Here is a 20,947-nt window from a genome sequence, read left to right on the forward strand (position 1 = left end):
CACTATACAATATACAATTTGCAATGGAACTTCCACTGGAACTATGTTGTCTTGGTTTTTGGGCAATGTTGCACGGAACAAACCAGTCTGTTTTCCCTGTACTTAATTGTTCTGCAAAATAACACAAAATAACCTGCCATGGAGCCATAGAAAGGAGTGAGTGTCAGCAACTTGATAAAGAAGGTTGAATTTGACCCTGCCATATGTCGATTATAATTATTTGCCATTGTTTTGTATGGGAAAAATTGTCTCAGTTTCTGTATATGTCAGTTTTCATATGACCCTATGGCACAAATAAATAGCAAAAACCGAGCCACACTACCCCTGTACACACATTGAGCAACACACGGGCACTTTGGCAGTGCTACGGCCCCTATACTGTAACCATGCACGTTTTAATCATAACTATATGTATTATTTGCATACTTAGTATACTGAATGCATAACAAGGACAACAGTGTAACATGAAACATCCATCCATCCATTTTCTGTACTGTTTATCTTCACAAGGGTCGCGGGCATGCTGGAGCCTATCCCAGCTGTCTCCAGGCGAGAGGCGGAGTACACCCTGGCCTGGTCGCCAGCCAATCACAGGGCACATGTAGACAAACAACCATTCACATCACAGTCACATACTGAAACACAATTTTATACATCAGGAGTTCTGTCCATTTGTAAAAGGCGTTCACGCAGACAGGGCAGGTGCGAAATATAGTAACATTGTTCAAATATTGTTATAGCGGATAAATAAGCATATAGGTTATTTCCACTTTCCTTTTCCAAAATAACAATTCTGTTTCTCTCTGTGTAGGATGCACTGGCGGGTGTCCCTTTGCTCCCATGGAGATGATGAGACGAGAGGAGCTCATGTCAAATTGCTCATATAATGAGGCAGGTGCGATTGTCTAAAAATGGTGTGCTTTGCTCTCAGGGGGTGATGTAAGGCATGTCGGGCCCACTTGAACGCGAGTAACCCCGGCTGATTACCGAAAATAACCCGGCCACTGCAGTATCAGCACCGGGCAGCTGCGCAGGTGCGGTCGTTAAAGAGACAGCGGGGCCTAAATGTTACCACTCAAAACATGCAGTGTCTGCGGGGGGGGGGTTTGTTTATGTGTGTGTGTGTGAGAGAGAGAGTTGAAATATTAAAATACAACCGCGCCATTAGCCAACATGTATGATTAAGGCTTTAAAATGTCTGCTGCTGATAATGATGTCATTGTTAACCAGACATCACGGTGCATTCAATGGACTCCCGTCACCGTCTAAGCAAAAGTATATATTTTTTTAAACTACCCCTTCCTCTTGCTTTCTCCAGCATCCCAGCAGCAACGCCCTGCAACATCCCTGACCGGCGTGCGCACCCAGAAGCGTCAAACCACCGGCTCTACGGCTGCACACGTCTAGCTACTGTTGCAGCATCTCAGCTGGCATGCTTTAGCGCCATCCCACTAGCATCGAGGAGGATCGTCATCGTCCTCCTCTTCGTCACCGTCGACTGTACTCTCATAACGGATGGATGCCATACAAACCGGATCTCAGTGGAGTGCAGCAGGACAAGATTTGAAACTCAGGAATTGCCAGTGCAGAGGATGCAGGATGATGATGATGATGATGACAGGATGAGCTGCTGCCGCACCCCAGGAGATATTTTCACAAAACAAGAATCCCTTCTCATTTTTTCCCTGTGATTTGGATTCTTTTTGTCGTGGACCAGCTGGGGACTGTTTGTTGGAGCTTCTGATGTGCTGGGATAGTGTTGTTGTTTTTCCCTGAAAGTGTACCTCCTGTGGACTGTTGCCATCCCATCCTGACAGGCGTCTGGCTTGCTCATTTCAACACACAACAATAAGTAAGTGCAGTGTATGTGGAGGAATGCTTGTGACCTTTTAAACTAATATTCCTGATTACTTTGTTTAATAATCAACAGGTGTTTTTTTTTTCATTTTAATTCATGCAACACACATCTTACTATATATGCTCAAGTGTCATGGCTGTGGGGGCCACATATGATAACCGAGCAGGCAGGCAGGCAGGCAGGCTGGCTGGCCTTCATCTGCCTAAGAGGCCATTAAAGTGTGTTCTACAGGGCTTATATGCAGCCTGGTAATGGAAATTCGCTAATGGCATAGTGATCAATAGAAAAGCCACGGTCAATGTTGTGCATATGAGGATATTTTATTACACTTTGGTCAAGATAGTGTCCGTCTGCTGCTATACACTGGCTGGAGTGCATGTTTGTATACATGAACACACATTTGGTCAGTGCTATGTCGCTTGTGTTGATACATTACAATTACATGTTGTTGTTTTTTTAAGCTTACACATAAAACATCATAGTATTTTTTTCAGTATACCTAATATATACTGCTTTTTAAACCCATGACCCTAACAGCCTGGAAACACCTGTATGTTTTTTTTCTGCTCAAGAAAATGAAGCGAAATACCTTTTTAAAGGGGACCTATTATGCTCATTTTTCCACCCTTTTGTTCTGTTTTGTGGACTCCAGTAGAGCAGCTACACACAATAACCCGTACAGAAAACTTTCTACAAATGGTCTGTTTTTATTTCTTCCACCCAAGGTCCGCCTCCGGGTATGTCCACTCCACTAACAGTGTCATTGGTCACATAAGTGCTTCCTAACTATGAACCATATAAGGAAGTCCGCCCCACTGTGACATCACAAATGTGCAGTTTTACCACGCCTTTTGAACCCGAGCGTTTTGAGCCATCCCGAACTTCTTTCAGGGCTCACTTCCAAATGGGCAAACCTCATTATCTGAAACTTTGGCATCGTTTAACACAAGAATACAACATTCTAACTACATTTATAGGTCAGATGCATAATGGGTCACCTTTAACACAACACTTGTAAAAATGTAAAATATCCAAGTGGTCCCCACATCCTTTAATATTTCAGTACATGGCCCTTGGCCCCCCTTGGCATAGACTGTACCATGAAGTACTGTCATGAAAGCTCGTGTTTGTGTAGGCAGTGAAAAGTGGAACCAGAAGCTTTTAGCATTTGCCTATATTACATAGATTACATAATGGGCCAGATAGATCTGAGGTTAGCACAAAGTGAGTACACCCCTCACATTCAGCAACCATTTTATTATATCAAGTGCCAGAAGCGACTATAACTCCGAGTAGTCAGTGTACAGCTTGTATGACAATATAGATTTACTATCCACTGACTCAGCACATTTAGACATTATTGTCTAAATAGCTGGCAACACAAGTGAGTGTCAAGTGAGTGCTCTGGTCAATTCCATACCCAAGAGGAATGGAATTGACCAGAGCTGCACAGGTTGTTACTGGAATCCTCTCCCTCCATGATGACGTCACATCTTGTGCTCCTCAACCTTCCTTCCGTTTGAGGATGCCCCATGAGTGCTCATTGGGTTCAGGTGTGGCAGAAGAATAGTGGGCCACTCCATCACCTTCACAAGGCGTTCATTCGTCATCAATTTCCATCAATTAACCGGCAGCACTCATGCAGCTCCAGAGCATGATTCTATCGCTAGTCATTTTCAGTGGATAGTAAATCTATACCGCTATAGAAGCTGTACACTGACGACTATGTTGTACTGATTGTATTGTCTCTTGAGAAGATATTTTTTCTGTGTAGTGACGTGAAAACGTTTCAAGTGGTTAATTAGTTCATGTATCAGCAGAAAGTACAGACAGGAAATGTTTTGTGTGGACCAGTACCTGAAAACCAGACCTTGACTCTTCACCCTCACAATTAACAGTATGCAATATCACCATGCCTAAGAGCCATAATCCACAAATGGTAAAAACATGGAATAGTGGTGAACCTTCCCAGGAGTGACTGTCCAACCAAAATGTACATTTTGACCCCAAGAGGTCCGTGTTCATGACTTCACCATAAGGAAGACACTGGGCAGAGTCCCAAGATGAAAACCTCTGCTGAACAAAAAGAACATTAAGGCTTGTTTGTATTTTGAAAACATCCTGATGACCCCCAAAACTTTTGGGAAAATATTCTGTGGTCTGATGAGACAAAAGTTTAACTTTTTCAAAAGTGTGTGTCCCATTACATGTGGCGTAAAAGTAACACTGCATTTCAGAAAAAGAACATCACACCGACAGTAAAATATGGTGGTGGTAGTGTGATGGTCTGGGGCTGTTCTGCTGCTTCAGGACCTGGAATGTGGCTGAATGACAACAATTTTTCCACAGTACTGTAAGAGACTCATAGCACGTTATCACAAACGCTTGATTGCAGTTGTTACTGCTAAGGGTGGCATAACCAGCTATTGGGTTTAGGGGGTGTTTTTCATGTAGGTTTGGATGTTTTTTTCTCCCTTAATAATAACCAAGCTTCATTTAAAAACTGCATTTTATTTATTGTGTTGTCATTGACTAATACATATAGTATGGACCGATGTGTTCAAGGTGTTTATGTGTCTCTTTCCAGCATGGCGGAGAAAACATTGGAGCAGGGCTCCGTCAGTATCCCAATGGAGGAGACCAAACTCCACAGCGGGGCCCCTCAGGAGGCGCCCCTGCTCACCCACCTGAAGAAAGTGGAGAATCACATCACCGAGGCCCAGCGCTTCTCCCACCTCCCAAGGCGCTCTGCTGTGGACCTGGAGTTCAATGAGCTGTCCTACACCATTCGTGAGGGTCCCTGGTGGAGAAGGAGAGGTATTGCAGTCCTTCCACTCCCTTTAATAATGATGGATCTGGATTTGAATCTTGTTTTTTATTTTTGTATTTATTTTTGCTTTTATTTATTTATTTATTTATGTATATATTTTTTATTTTTGTTTTTATTTCCATTTATATTTATTTTTTTGTATTTAATTTTTTGATTTTTTTTTCATTTTTGTTTTTATTTTCACTTTTATTTATTTATTTATGTATTATTTTGGCAGTTTTGGTCCTCATAGAAATGCAGAAGGAAAAACTATTCAAATGAGGGGGCGGTCCTAAGTGTGTCTTGGGTTGAACTGTTCGCCTATTGGTGGATCGACATGTGAGTGCGAAAATCGGCTAGGTATGCCTGCAAACGGCCACAGCAAGAGGAAGTATACAGGGAGAAAAGTATACATTTACCGGGACAATAATGGCGGGGTCCACCAGGAAGTCGGTGTCCGAGCTTCTCAGGGACGCTGCCAATCGTTTGGATGATTTGGAACGTGGTAAGTATGAAACAGCGTCGACCTCTGAGTCTGTTGTTTCATTTGTGTGAATTAACTGCTCCAATAAGGCTTCCACCCGGAAAAGCAGGTTATCCGGGGAAGCATTATCCGAAATATCTGCTAGCAAACGGAGATCCCTGGAGATTGCAGCCATATTTACCGCCATTGAGAGTGGTGTGGTGACTTCCTCTTGCTGTGGCCGTTTGCAGGCATACCTAGTCGATTTTCGCTCTCACATGTCGATCAACCAATAGGCGAACAGTTCAACCCAAGACACACTTAGGACCGCCCCCTCATTTGAATAGTTTTTCCTTCTGCATTTCAAGCTGACATTGTCTGCAGCATGAAATAAATACATATGAGAGCAGAGTGCTTTTATTTATTTATTGATATGTAATTCTATTTATATATTTATTTTTGTATTTATTTCTACATTTATTTTTGTATTTATTTTTAATTTTTGAATCTTGTTTTTTATTTTTGTATTTATTTTTGCTTTTATTTATTTATTTATGTATATATATATTTTTTTATTTCCATTTATATTTATTTTTTTGTATTTAATTTTTTGATTTTTTTTTTTCATTTTTGTTTTTATTTCCACTTTTATTTATTTATTTATTTATTATTTTGGCCGTTTTGGTCCTCCATACCGCACCACCCATGATGACCAATTGAAGAAATTCACAGGGAGGCTTTTAAAAGGAGAAAATATTTTCTCTTCTGTCATTCTTGCTGTGGAGTCCTGACACAGGCAGGCATCGTAAACCACAGAACATCAGTGTTTGCATCTCCTTTCACACACGATTGATCTGCTCATGAAACGTGAGCAATATTTAAACAACCCACCCTTATTCATAAATGAAAGTTGAAAGCATGAATATAAATGAAAGCATAAATGATGGTTATGATGTAATCTCTCTGTACTTTGTATTCCCTTGCTCTGTAAGCTTAACAAGGCGGGTACAGTTGAATGAAGGAGGGGCCAGATACGGTTGACTGCGTACAAAAGATTACAGAAGAATGTTAGAGTATGTCTTACGTGGGGATGGGACAGCGGTCAATAATGTTTTTTCCTTCCCTCATCAAATCCAACCTAAGCTCTTGTGTGTGCTCTTGTGTTGTCTCCTCCGGCTCGTCGACTCATCATGCAGAGGATGTGTGAACAGGAAGTGCATCAGCTATTCCTGATTAAGCAAAGTCTTTCACACTTAGGCTGCAAGCATACTGCGGTTTATAACAAAAACATTATCTATTGAGCTCGCAGTCATGTTTTTTTTCTGACATGCTTAACAAGTTACATTATAAGGAACATCACATAACTATATAATAATATAGTACAACGCAAGAAGCTAATCTTATTTAATCCTTTTTCAAGACCAGAATACTCATTAGAGTCGCAGAGCCTATTCCAGCAACTTCAGACGAGAGGCCGGGTACACCCTGGACTGGTCGCCAGCCAATCACAGGGCACATATAGACAAACAACCATTCACACTCACATTCATACCTATGGACAATTTGGAGTCACCAATTAACCTAGCATGTTTTTGGAATGTGGGAGAAAATGTTCTGGGAGCCAGATTCAAGCTAATTCACAGCAAAGCCAAAAAAACGACACATCTGAATAGTTTTTATTGCCATGTGAGTGAAAGGTGAAAGGTGAAAGACTAGGAAGTCATAACCCAATAACTACATCCACTGTTATTGTGTAGTGATGATATCTATGCATATCATTTGCAAAAAAAGTATGTTTTTGACTGACGTTGAACGCTCTACGCACACGCAAAATACAAGACCAGTAAGCAGTGATCTCTGCTTATATACGTAGACCTAGCATTGAAACCCCATACTATTATTCTACGCTTCGTAGACTAGATGTACTGAAACTGACCAATCGGCCGCAATATTGGTTATAAAGATGAATGACAGCGATGTTTACCTAGCCATTCACGTTGAGAACACTTTCCTACAACTTTCCGACAACCTAGTTCAAACCAAGACAACCATGAACGCAAAGCAAAGTGAATAAAGTGACATATTCCCAACAATACCACAATAACAATAATCGCTGATATTGTGTTGTTATGGGTATGAGCCTCTTGGATCAGCTAGAACCAGACAAAATCCTTAGATGAATTGATTGTTGAGATGAATTGATTGTATCAGGTAGACTAGCAACCATCTTGACAGTCAATTTCTTAAACAACGAGATAGTAGTCTATCTGTGCACCGTGGAATCAAGTTAACGGTGCAACCATAACCCTAAGCCTATTTCTAACTGACTAAAATAATGGTCCATATTTCCACAATTTCTGCAGTTGGGGACCCTCCCCCTTACAGCATGCTAGGCAACATGTGTGCTTTTGCACATCTGAAAGTACTGTACTGTAGAACCGGCGTCTTTATTTTATAATGTAAGATTATTGTCTACGTCAACAAAGTCAGGACCTGCAGTAAAATGTAATGAGTTGTTCCTTAGCCCATGAACCGCCCAATAGAAAGTAATCCTTCTATCTAACTACCCAATCACTTAACAATGCACCTTTTGGGCTTGGCAGAGGTAATATGTCGCTGTTGTTGCTCAGTATTTGCCTCTGCAGGGAGTCTATTTGAAAATGGTACGCCACTGCTCCTTAATCAAAATGCTGGCATCCATTTGGAGCACAGGCATACAAAAGGATGAGGCGTACAAGCCTTGAACCGGTGATGTCAGACGTAATGAACATTATACAGTCTTCACCTCAATGACACATGACTCTGAGTCATTTCTAAAAATGACTGTGGTAAATGGGGCGCACACCCAAAAGGCCGTGTATGATTCCACCCCGCTCTGAAAATTAATCTTATATTGGTAGAGCAGTAAATGAGGTGAAGTGTACTCGAACTGCTTTTATAGGCAGGAAGGCATGATGCGACCTGCTTCAATGTCAAGGGTGATCCCCCACCCCTCATTCCGAGGGAGGTCATTGGTAAAACATGCCTTCGGTTGTGTCAAGGAAGGCCTTGCAGGAAGAACCATAAATGGTTGACACTCTTTTCAGTTATATGCATTTCCAGTCACGCACCTCAGTTGGTAAACTGGTACCTCGGTTTTCATTATTCATTCATTCATTCATTCATTTTCTACCGCTTATCCTCATGAGGGTCGTGCAGGTGCTGGAGCCTATCCCAGCTGTCTTAGGGCGAGAGGCGGGGTACACCCTGGACTGGTCGCCAGCCAATCACAGGGCACATATAGACAAACAACCATTCACACTCACATTCATACCTATGGACAATTTGGAGTCACCAATTAACCTAGCATGTTTTTGGAATGTGGGAGGAAACCGGAGTACCCGGAAAAAAAAAACTTCTTTCATATCTTTCTTTGACCCCATGGTGGGTTATTTAGCAGTCACACTCAATAAAAAGTGCAAGGCCAGTGAGTTGGGGACTTGAATTATACAGAACAGGGCAAAGGGATGTGTAATATTGTAAAAAATGAAAAATGTATGTAAAAGAAAAACTTTGTCATAGAGAAAATGGATGATGCTGGTTGACTTATAAGTTCATTTCATTTCAAAACCTTTGTTCTTGTAGGAAATAATGAATTAAGGTTCAGATAGTTGCCATCATTCCACCCTCGGCCATCTCTGTGTGGAGTTTGCATGTTCTCCTCGTGCATGCGTGGGTTTTCTCCCGGTACTCCGGTTTCCTCCCACATTCCAAAAACATGCTAGGTTAATTGGCAACTCCAAATTGTCCATAGGTATGAATGTGAGTGTGAATGGTTGTTTGTCTATATGTGCCCTGTGATTGGCTGGCCACCAGTCCAGAGTGTACCCCGCCTCTCGCTCGAAGTCAGCTGGGATAGGCTCCAGCATGCCCGCGATCCTCATGACGACAAGCGGTTTACAAAATGGATGGATGGGTGCCATCATAAGACCTTTTGTATGCCATATTTTTCGTATGATTTAGTTTTTTAGATTTAGTTTTTCACAGGAAGTTTGACTTTGTTTTCGTACAATATTGCACGTGTCAAAATAGCCCTTTTGCTTTGTATTGAAGCGTTTTGCAAAATTAAGTGCTAATTGACTCACCATGGGGCCAAAAACAACTGCTAGTTCCAGCAAAACGTTGTTTGGAGTGAGGTCATTTCTATGATTTAGTGTTGATAGCATTTTACGCACCCTTTTTAAAAGCTTAAAATCAGCTCGGTAAACTGAATTGTGATTATAAATATGATTTGAATGAATTGTATCGCTCATGCAGTATCATACAGCTAGCACTTGTGCCCTTCTGCGGTGACATCACATGAAAACCCACAATAAAGCAAAAGTGAAACACAGTTAACCCTTTAAATGCTCACTGAGCTGAAGTCTCACAAAATGTCTTGGCATCAAACATGATAGATTCCTGATTTTTGTTTGACTTTTGAGGCCTACTTAGACATCAAATTCCACAACACTTGGGATGTTCTATATGTCAGAATTGCTGTGTGTGATGTAATAACCAACATTAAAGGCCCCGGTTCATTACTGTTATCTCAGCATACACAAATTATAATGGCATTCCATTCTAGTCGAGCATTAACCGTGTTCACTCCAGCGCATAATTCAAAAGTATGTCTGCTGACTTGACTACTCCTATATTATTCATGCCCCTCTCTACTATCAATTTACTGAGAAAATATCAGATAAAGATAAAGCACTGCCCTTGCCCTGAGGGGAATGGGGACATGGAATCTAAATGTAATCTACTGATTAGGATAAAGAGCTTTGGGTTTTTTTCCCCCTCAGAATCTCCTTCATATTAGAACATCCAGTAGCTCTGATAATGGATGTGTTCCTTCTCTGTGACCACGCTTACCTAGTTTTTATTAGGTTTTCAAACGTGCTTGTGGTATCATGAGTGGACATTGAACTGCTCTTCCTGCTGTTTGCCCCGGTGAAACACGGTGATAAAGATGTCCCTGCAGTGTCACACAGATAAAACCATTATTATGCACAGGCTACAGCAGCAGTCTGGAGCATCAGTATGCAGCACATATTGTACTCAGATAAACATCTTTAACTTTCCATTCTGATGACATTTTAGGATTTAGTCTTTCATTACTTTCATTACTCTTTTGTGTCATTAGTCGACCTGGACAAGCCCCGCTGCAAGGAGAGCAGCATTTGGCTGTAATATAAGTTCGATATCTCTCCGTTGTCTTGCTTCTTTGAAAGCGTGAAACATGATACCACTGGCTGAATCGTCATAGTTTATGATTGCTTCACTGGCTGGGGACTATATGATCAATATCCATCCTCATTTTCTATCCTCACGAGGTTCGCGGGCATGCTGGAGCCTATCCCAGCTGTTTTCAGGCGAGGTGCACCCTGGACTGGTCGCCAGCCAATCACAGGGCACATATAGACAAACAACCATTCACACTCACATTCATACCTATGGACAATTTAGAGTCGCATGCAAACTCCACACAGAGCCCTTATGGAAAAAAAAAATATTGTATTAGGAAATATATTTCCATATATGGGATCTTATGTTTACATTTTCCAATATATTGCATAATATGCATAGATCATATATGTGTATATATTGATACATATAAAAAAATCTTGCGATCAAGACCAAAAAAGGACTATATTTTTACATATATAAAATCGCATATAATTTGGGATATATAAACTCATATATTACATATTTGGATTTAATATATTTCAATATATTGAAAGCGGCAATCATTTGTATATTCTGCAATATATTGCCATATATTACATTAATATATAATATATTGTATAATATATGTACAAAAATATATTATTCCATGTATTTATAATATATAATGTATTGGAAAATATAATGGAAAAATAATATAATATAATACAATATATTTAAAGTAATTCATTCATTCATTCATTTTCTACCGCTTTTTCCTCACGAGGGTCGCGGGGGGTGCTGGAGCCTATCCCAGCTGTCTTCGGGCAAGAGGCGGGGTACACCCTGGACTGGTCGCCAGCCAATCACAGGGCACATATAGACAAACAACCATTCACACTCACATTCATACCTATGGACAATTTGGAGTCGCCAATTAACCTAGCATGTTTTTGGAATGTGGGAGGAAACCGGAGTACCCGGAGAAAACCCACGTATGCACGAGGAGAACATGCAAACTCCACACAGAGATGGCCGAGGGCGGGAATTGAGCCCTTGTCTCCTAGCTGTGAGGTCTGCGCGCTAACCACTAGACCGCCGTGCCGCCTATTTGAAGTAATATATTGATAAATATATTTTCTTTTCGTAAGGGGATGCCCAAACGGAGATTCAAACCCAGGTCTTCCCGATCTCCTGACTGTGCGAGCAACAAGCTCACCACTTGGTTAATTAAGCAGTAACAGTAATTGGTCTTTTCCCTCCTCATCAGGTTACAAAGCCCTCCTCAAGTGTCTTTCTGGAAGATTTAACAGTAGAGAGCTAATTGGCATCATGGGGCCATCCGGGGCCGGGAAGTCCACCTTGATGAATATCCTGGCAGGATACAGGTAAGACCACCAACGCTTATCAAGAGCGAAAGTTGAAAGGTTCTTACTGTTTCTGTTTGGCTGCAGAGAGACGGGCATGAAGGGACAAATCCTGGTGAATGGCCGCCCGAGAGACTTGCGAACCTTCCGGAAGATGTCCTGCTACATCATGCAGGATGACATGCTGCTTCCGCACCTCACGACGAGGGAGGCCATGATGGTGAGGTCATGCATTGCCCTCTTACTTCATTGATTCTTCAGTGTCAGTATCTTCAGTATCTGTTCCTCAGGTCTCTGCCAATCTGAAGCTCAATGAGAGCATGCTGGTCAAAAAAGAACTTGTAAGTCGGACTTGATAGATTTAAACACGGGTTGTTTTGTGATGACTTTGTCTTTGTATACTTCTTACCATGTTCTTCATGTCATAGGTACGTGAGATACTGACAGCTCTAGGGCTTCTGGACTGTGCTCAAACACGTACCAACTCTCTTTCCGGGGGTCAATGTAAAAGACTTGCTATTGCCCTCGAGCTGGTCAACAATCCTCCTGTCATGTTCTTCGATGAACCCACAAGGTACGGGTATGACCACGTTACGCTTCTTCCAGTCAACGCAATCTCGGCTTATGTCAACTTGTCTCTTTAGTGGACTGGACAGCGCGTCATGCTTCCAGGTGGTTTCACTCATGAAGTCGCTGGCTCAGGGAGGGCGGACAATCATCTGTACCATTCATCAGCCCAGTGCCAAGCTCTTTGAAATGTTTGATAAGGTAACCCGAATGCCTAGGTCGCCATTAAATACTGTATGTCAGGGGTCGGGAACCTTTTTGGCTAAGAGAGCCATGAAGGCCAGATATTTTAAAATGTGTATCTGTGAGAGCCATATACATATTTTTAAACATTGAATGCAATAAAATGTGTGCATTTTTATGTAAGACCAACAGTTTTAGATAATGGGCTCTAATTATGTAGACTAGGCACACACCCAATGGGGTGTGGCCAGCACACTTTTGTGAGCAGCGCAGTGTCTAATAATAAATCAAATACTTGTTGCCATTAATACAACTTCTGCTGCTGCATAGTTTTGCACCATACTCAGTATATTTCATTCTTTTGGCCATCTTCGTCAGAAGGCTTGGTTCTGCAGCTTTAGCTAGGTGACTATTTGACTAAAGGAGAAAAGTTTATATTTACATGTTGACATCTCAATGACCGAGGTAGACTACCGCATTACCCAGTAATAATCGAGTTTTGGTGTTTGACCTGGAAAATATCAGGAAAGATGGATATGGTTGGCCGTATTACAGTAGAAAATAGATGGACGAATTAAAATGCATAAAAAAGTTGTTGATTTTGAATATTATTTTTAACAGTCATTTCTGTGATGTTTACTTTAAAATGTGAGCAAAAATACATTTTTATTGTGGTAAGAAATGCTTGAGAGCCAGATACAGTCATCAAAAGAGCCCTACCTGGCTCCCGAGCCATAGGTTCCCTACCTCTGCTGTATGTTATCATGTAGCAGTTCTTTAATGGACACATATACTGTATATTACTACAGTACAGACCTCCACCAAGGTTGAATTTTTTTAACAAAATTGAAAAAAAACATTTGTGGGAATGTATTTGTGTAAGCTACTTTCTGGTTCAATGACAATGACAAACAGATGGTGGAAGCCATAAGGATTCTTTGGGGGGGGGCTGATTCTCAAACTGTAACGATATTATTTTTTTGGTCCATGTCAGAGCCTTATGCAAAATTTATTTTTATGTTTTGTGTAATCCAGCTAATGCTAAGAGTCCCCTGGGCAGGCTCCAGTTGGTGCCAGTTCACACCAATGCAATTTGCTGTGGCGCTGAGTGTCGCCAATAAGGTGCCTAGTGGCGTGCAGTGGCTCAAACTGGCTCGTGGTGTCTGGTAACGGTGGCAAAAATTTAGTTTGGCGGCAAGAAAATTTCAAAACATCAAGCAATTGGCGCAAAGTGTCCACCAAGTGGAACCAAATGTCGCAAACAATCCGCCTATTGGAATATAATGGCACGAGTCAAGTTGCGCCAATTTTGCGCAGTTCTCTATGCTGTATCTACATAAAGTTGCCGATTGAGAAACCTAATTTCACATTTTCTAGTCCACCCCACTATCAAAATGACACTTTGGTAACATCCTATAAACCCGGAAGTAGTCAAACAAGTGAGCAAACCCTAAGCTGACGAGGTTTATGTCTGTAAGGTCAAAATTGTTCATAGCAAAGTGTATGAAGCTATGCTCTATGCTGTTCCTGCAGTTGTACATCCTCAGTCAAGGTCAATGCATATACAAAGGAACGGTCCCTTACCTCATCCCTTATCTGAAGAACCTGGGCCTCCACTGCCCAACATATCACAATCCTGCAGATTTCAGTGAGTTACCAATGACTTGAATTCTACATTAAAATGTCAGTGTCGTTCAGTCCTTCTGTTTGTCTTCTCTTCCTCCAGTCATTGAGGTAGCATCAGGAGAGTATGGGGACTTGAACCCGGTGCTGTTCGAGGCGGTCCAGGGTGGGCTGTGCTCTGAGGAGGGCAAGAAGAACTCAAGAGACAAGAGTGACTCCTCCTGTCACTCCCAGTGCCACAGTGTAGGGATTGTTGCCATCTTATAATACTTACACCAAATATCTCTTACTGTAACCTCCAGACAGCGAGTAGTTTTCAACATGTGGAAATTTTATTTTTTTCTCTGACATTTTGCATTCCATTTCTGTCTCCACAGGACACAGGAACCCTGGAGAAACATAGCTTTGCCACCAGTACATTCACCCAGTTCTGCATCCTCTTCAAAAGAACCTTCATTACAATCTGCAGAGACACGGTACCATGCATTCAAGTAACATTTTGTGTTGAATTTAGTGAAAATAAAATACAGTAGATATCACATAGGTCAAAGAAACTGGCAACTAAATTTGGCACACAACAATTTTGCACCGAACAAATCTCAACATTGCCAGTAAAGCAAAAAAACATAAACATGTCAATAATTGTGGGCTTTCTTAGAGTATATACCATATTTTCCAGACTATAAGTCGCACTTTTTTTCATAGGTTGGCTGTTCCTGCGACTTATACTCCAGAGCGACTTATAAATGAAAAAAGTGTTTATGTTACATAAACACTGGACACCTTTTGTGTTCATGTTTATTTTTTGTGTAGCTGAATAACCATTGTGTTAGCATAGCTTACACCTATTCAGCCTGTTCTCTATTATTTTATTGTTAGAACTTGCCTTCCAAGAGGAACTAATGTCTGTTTTGGTCAAGTAGTTTGGAAAATAAATTACATTACTTATACTCCAGTGCGACTTATGTATGTTTTTCTCTACCTAATTATGCATTTTTGGCCTTGTGCGACTTATGTATACTTCGGAGCGACTTATAGTCCAGAATATACGGTATGCTACACATTTTATCTGTATTCATTTATTCATTTTCTATACCGCTTGTCCTCACTAGGGCCAAAGGGGTATGCTGGAGCCTATCCCAGCACACAATTTTACCTGTACTATCAAGACTAAATAAATACATTACTTTATGGTGAATTAGATTTCCTGTGATTGGCTGATGACCAGTCCAGGGTGTAACCCGCCTCTCGCCCGAAGACAACTGGGATAGGCTCCAGCATTCCCGCGACCCTCATGAGGATAAACTGCATAGAAAATGATTGAATGAATTAGATTTATGCAGAAAAAAAACAACATATTTTTGGACAACAAAATGTTTTGACCAAAAATTGGTGGGGCCGTGAACGGCAATGCAGAATGTGCCAGCATCCATCTTCTTTCATTTGTCCAAGGTTGGGTTGTGGGGCGGCAGCCTAAGCAGGGAATCCCAGACTTCACTCTTCCTACTACACTTTCATCCAGCTCATCCTAGCGGATCTCAAGGTGTCCCCAAGCCAACGTTTGTTGGGTTTTTAAAACAGACACAATTAGCATGATTGCACAAAACTACATGAACTACTTTTACAAAATGTTGTTTATATATGGAGAGGACTTGATGATGTATTTGATTTTCGGGATGGTCTAAAATCACTTGTTTCCAAAGGTGCTGACCCACCTGAGAGTGATGTCCCATCTGTCGATCGGAGTGCTGATCGGTCTTCTTTATCTGAAAATCGGCAATGACGCCAGTAAAGTCTTCAACAACACAGGGTTCCTCTTCTTCTCCATGCTCTTCCTCATGTTTGCCGCCCTGATGCCCACCGTTCTAACTTGTAAGATCTCATCTCATCGGGACCGGGAAATACTGTATTGATTTACAGTTGAAGTGGAAAGACACTTACTGTTGCTTTGTTTGGTTCCGCAGTTCCTCTGGAAATGTCTGTGTTTGTAAGGGAACACCTCAACTACTGGTACAGCCTAAAGGCCTACTACTTGGCAAAAACAATGGCAGATGTACCATTCCAGGTAATATTTCATTGATTTGGTAGTGTGGCCATTTTTCAACTGTGCGGAATACAGTATCTTGCACTGCTCGCATATCTTCTAAAGGGGCAATACTATTTGACAATTGGATATAACTTAGAGTAGTCAGTGTACAGCTTGTATAGCAGTATAGATTTGAGTCAACACCCAGTTGACTATCATTGGTAAAAAGTCAGCAACAAAAATCCCATGAGTGCTCAGTTGGACTCCTTCACCTTCACTAGTCATCTCGGAGGTGTGCTTGGGCTCGTGGAACTTATGTTTCTGTCAATGAACCGCAGCTCCCCAGTCCTGGTAGCACTCGTGTAGCCTCATACTGTGACCCTGCTACGATTATCTTAGTACTCGCTGGTGTTGCCAGCTATTGAGACAATAATGGCTGTGTGTCGAGTTAGCAAATACTTCTGTACCATGACTACTCCAACATAGTAGTATAAACTGGAATAAAAATGCTTGCTGTGTACTCACTTTTGATGCTGTATAGATCCCAGCACAAGCATTAGTACATGACTGAGAGTCATAATGTTGCATAATCTTCTTCCCAGGTGATTTGTCCAATCATGTACTGCAGTATCGTGTACTGGATGACTGAACAGCCTCCAGAGGCCGGTCGCTACCTGCTCTTCGTGGCCTTGTCCACATCCACAGCCCTGGTAGCCCAGTCTTTAGGGCTGCTTATTGGCGCCGCATCCACGTCTCTGCAGGTAAGGACCTCGTGAGGTACCTCCTAACAAGGTGAGATCATTCAGTAGTCAGTAAAGTATGTGATGTTGTTCTGCAGGTAGCGACTTTCGTAGGTCCGGTGACAGCCATACCGGTCCTACTCTTCTCTGGCTTCTTTGTCAATTTTGACACCATTCCCAAATACCTACAGTGGAGCTCCTATGTCTCTTATGTCAGGTATGCTCAGATTTTGGCAAAATGTATTATTGCTGATAGAATTGATCGGTTGTGGCTTTTTACCAAGATGAGATATGCCAATATTGGCCAGTACTTTACTACCAATACCAATATAGGCAGCAGCTCTTCCCTCAAACTAATATCAGGTAATGAATGGATGATAATATATACAAAGAAAAATAATGGCAATGAAGCTCGTGTAAGGCTGCACGGCGGACGAGTGGTTAGCACACAGGCCTCACAGGCCTCACTGCGAGGCCTCACCCTCGGCCATCTCTGTGTGGAGTTTGCATGTTCTCCCCGTGCATGCGTGGGTTTTCTCCGGGTACTCCGGTTTCCTCCCACATTCCAAAAACATGCTAGGTTAATTGGCGACTCCAAATTGTCCATAGGTATGAATGTGAGTGTGAATGGTTGTTTGTCTATATGTGCCCTGTGATTGGCTGGCGACCAGTCCAGGGTGTACCCCGCCTCTCGCCCAAAGACAGCTGGGATAGGCTCCAGCACGGCTGCGACCCTTGTGAGGAAAATGAATGAATGAATCTCATGTAATGAATGAACACCTTGTATTTCTTTTACTGTGATGCCACTGGATGCATTTCACAAGTAAATGCTGGCCATCATTATGGGCAGAAAAAAACTATACCAATATGAAAAGATATCTCGTTTTTATATAATATAGGTTGGCCGATATTATCGGATATTCCTAATGATTAAGTATTATTTGAGGTTTAAAGACAACTGTATTCATTGTGATTTTCTTCTTCCAGGTATGGATTTGAAGGTGTGATACTCTCCATCTACGGGATGAACCGCACCGAGCTCGAGTGTCCAGGTCTGGTGTGTAAATTTCAAAAGCCAGAGGAGGTCCTGCAACTGTTGGATGTGGAGGATGCAAAGCTCTATGTGGACTTCATGGTGCTGGGCGTTTTCTTCCTGATTCTCAGACTGGCCACCTACCTGGTTCTGCGGTACAAAGTCAAGTCAGAGCGTTGAGCAGATCATCATAAATATCAGTTCAACGTTAGCCATAAACTGCTCGTTACTTCATGAGAACACTTCCTCTTAGTTGTTTCATTGTTTCTACAATCACTGTCACTCTAGGAGGATACTGACCATACATGAACAATGACTGAGGACACGAAAAGCATGTTTATTTCAACTAAAGACAGGAATGCGTGCTTGTTTCCAGGAAAGTGCCACATCAATTCACACCAATGCTGGTCAACCATCTTGGTGCAGGAATGTCCAAGTGCTTGTTTGCCCCTCAATGCCTGGATAGTAATCCCGGATTGGTGTTTAATTAGATAACACCCATCCTGATGCCCACATTTCCAGAAGAATACATTCCAGAGAAAGTGGAAACTATTAAGTGCCAGGATTTTGTCAGCTTTTCACTTTTCTTGAAGAGATTTTGGCTTTTCCTTTTTTGGGGGAGGGGGATACAATCTTGACATAACTGCCACGGGATGACTTTCCATTTCAGGGATGGATCATTTTTGCAGCATGAACATGGCATTCGGATGAGGTTGAAGGACTTGGAAATATGTTATTGTCGGAAACTTGTCTGGAATAATCATTTTGCTGGGACTTTGACTCTGAACCTGCTCCTTGTTTGTACCGGGGAGGCATACATAGAGACAACCGTGATGTGAAAACAGGCATGACAGCCGCTTCCAGTCTGATGGAGGGAGATACCTTAAATGCATTGGCTGAAATAGCCATGGTTGGGAAAAAAAAGGGATGCTTATCTTTTGATGCAATCCTTCCAAGTACTCCTCCGTGAGCTGCATATTTTGGTTTTCTCTCTCTCTCTCCCTCCCCCATCACTTGGCTTTGCTGATGTCTGATTGATGTGTACTTTCCAAAAACAATGCTAGATACTTGAAATGCTGGCTGGGTGGATTGTGTGCCTCTGAACTAGAATGATACGAGCTTTGTCTGCTTCAGTGCTCGATGTTTGCGCACACAACTTGTATCAACATACATGCTGGTACTGCCTGTCTGTCTCGCACACACACACACACACACACACACACACACACACATATGCATCCTTGTTCCAGGGCAATGCAATTCTTTTTCACAGACTTGCTATCAAATATTTCTTACTCTATGCTACTTAGTAATCCTTATGATAATGCATAAAATAATATAGGCATATAACCAACAATTGTACAGTGGATATGTTATGCTGTGAAAAAAAATGTACAATGCACTTTTCAATATATGCTTATTATTATTTATTTGTATTTATAATTGTATTTTTTGATAGCTTAAAGCTTGGCAAGCACTGCTTGGAAAGTATAATGGGAAAAGAGCAACAGAATGCTGCCTGTTCACTGTATAGGAACAGAAATGTCATGGTGTAATTATGTCCCCATATACATAAATGTTAATATTGGAACATGTTAGGGGGCGGATGCAAAACCTTTGAAAAACCTGAGGAACCTCAAGTGTGAATGAAAAATGAAGGTGTGAATGACAATGTGGAGGTGCAATCAATGAAAGAGGGCAAGGATATTGAATAATAATAACTGTTGATCATATTATTATCATGGGAATATTAGTCATAGTAGTATGGGTATTATTAACATGAATTGTGGATTGTTAACAATAATATATCATTAAATATAACAATATTTTAAAGAAACAAATATAAAAATGATTGTTACCTTTATTTTATGATATGAATTGCAACTCTCTTTCCGGAAAGTAATACAGTAGCCTGATTGTGTCATTAATAGCAATAGAAAACATTGTGACTGCTTGATTGTTGAACATCCCACTGCTTTGGCATCACAAGTATGTTTTTTTTGTTGTTGTTTTTTTTTACAAAGGTATTTAAGCACTTTAATTTATTGTGTTATTGTTATTACTGGATGTGCGACAGTAATCCAAATGTATTGTAATGCATTGTAGGTGTATGAACGGGGGTGACTTCAAGGGGTAAAAGCAGAACAAACTCAAATGCACTGTAGATGTTTACTTAAAATGATGTTAATGCCTTTTAATGCCAGACCCGTCAGGATAATTAGCTCTAAAGTGCAGGAAATTGCAGCTGTACAGGAAATATGACATAGTCATTTTTATTGGCAACACAACAGATAACTGTTTTTACCGTCCTCAAATTAGATCAAAATCCATAGCCGCTTGCTGACTCTGCAAGATGTTGAAAAGAACTGTAGAAGAAGACCAAAAAAAAGAATCAGATCGACCCAGGAGCAAGGCAGCAATGTTGGAAGTCATTAACCAGTTTAAGCAAGCCTTGGCTTCTGCATGTAAGATGGGCAAAACAAGAATATTGTCTCCTCTGCTGCAAATTCTACATTCATAACGGCTGCACTTCTCAAGGGGATTATGTTGCCTCATCAGTTCCCCAACCAAAGAAAATGTCCTAAATGGGCTTTCACTGATACATTTATGCATTAAAATATCAACTATTCCAACAATGACTGGAACAATTCAATCCAATTTTACATTCTCTGAAACTGGTGTTATTTTCTAGTCTACTGAGTACGCCAACACGGCATTAACTCCGCTAATTGAATCATATCATGTATCATATCAACAGTATTAAGGGGTTTAGGAATTGAATCAAGATGCAGCATGCATGTTCAAAGCGGAAAGTACAGGACTTTTCATTCCAGCTTTCATTGCCATGTTACTGTTCCATCTGCAACCGGAATTGTTGTCCTTATGTGACATTTATTTGTGTTCTGATCATCTTACGTACAAACCTTGTGGCAGAATATTGGAAGGCTGCTGCTACAAAGTTTTAGTCTGTTATAGTTTGTCTATCATTTACTGTCCACTCCCTATCCCCACACCCCATTTCTAAACATGCTAGTTCTGTATGCTGAAAGCTGTTCTATCATTATAATAAAACTCATTTATAACCTTTGCCCCT

The 20,947-nt window shown here is 41.2% G+C and overlaps 1 protein-coding gene across 1 annotated transcript; it reads left to right on the forward strand.

Annotated features, from left to right (window-relative positions):
- The first annotated feature begins 1,301 nt into the window (after nt 1-1,301).
- abcg4a (ATP-binding cassette, sub-family G (WHITE), member 4a) lies at nt 1,302-20,941 on the forward strand. Its single transcript, XM_058087837.2, has 15 exons — nt 1,302-1,852; nt 4,446-4,675; nt 11,585-11,702; nt 11,769-11,901; nt 11,972-12,022; nt 12,110-12,255; nt 12,326-12,449; nt 13,965-14,079; nt 14,158-14,297; nt 14,432-14,530; nt 15,758-15,926; nt 16,019-16,119; nt 16,683-16,841; nt 16,919-17,037; nt 17,808-20,941. Exons 2-15 carry the CDS (start codon nt 4,447-4,449, stop codon nt 18,031-18,033), a joined length of 1,929 nt encoding a protein of 642 aa, XP_057943820.2. The 5' UTR covers nt 1,302-1,852; nt 4,446; the 3' UTR covers nt 18,034-20,941.
- Nucleotides 20,942-20,947: the final 6 nt, after the last annotated feature.

This window comes from Doryrhamphus excisus, linkage group LG21, assembly GCF_037039965.1.
Source record: "Doryrhamphus excisus strain RoL-2023G ecotype Guam linkage group LG21, RoL_Dexc_Guam_v1.1, whole genome shotgun sequence".
Classification (NCBI taxonomy): domain Eukaryota; kingdom Metazoa; phylum Chordata; class Actinopteri; order Syngnathiformes; family Syngnathidae; genus Doryrhamphus; species Doryrhamphus excisus.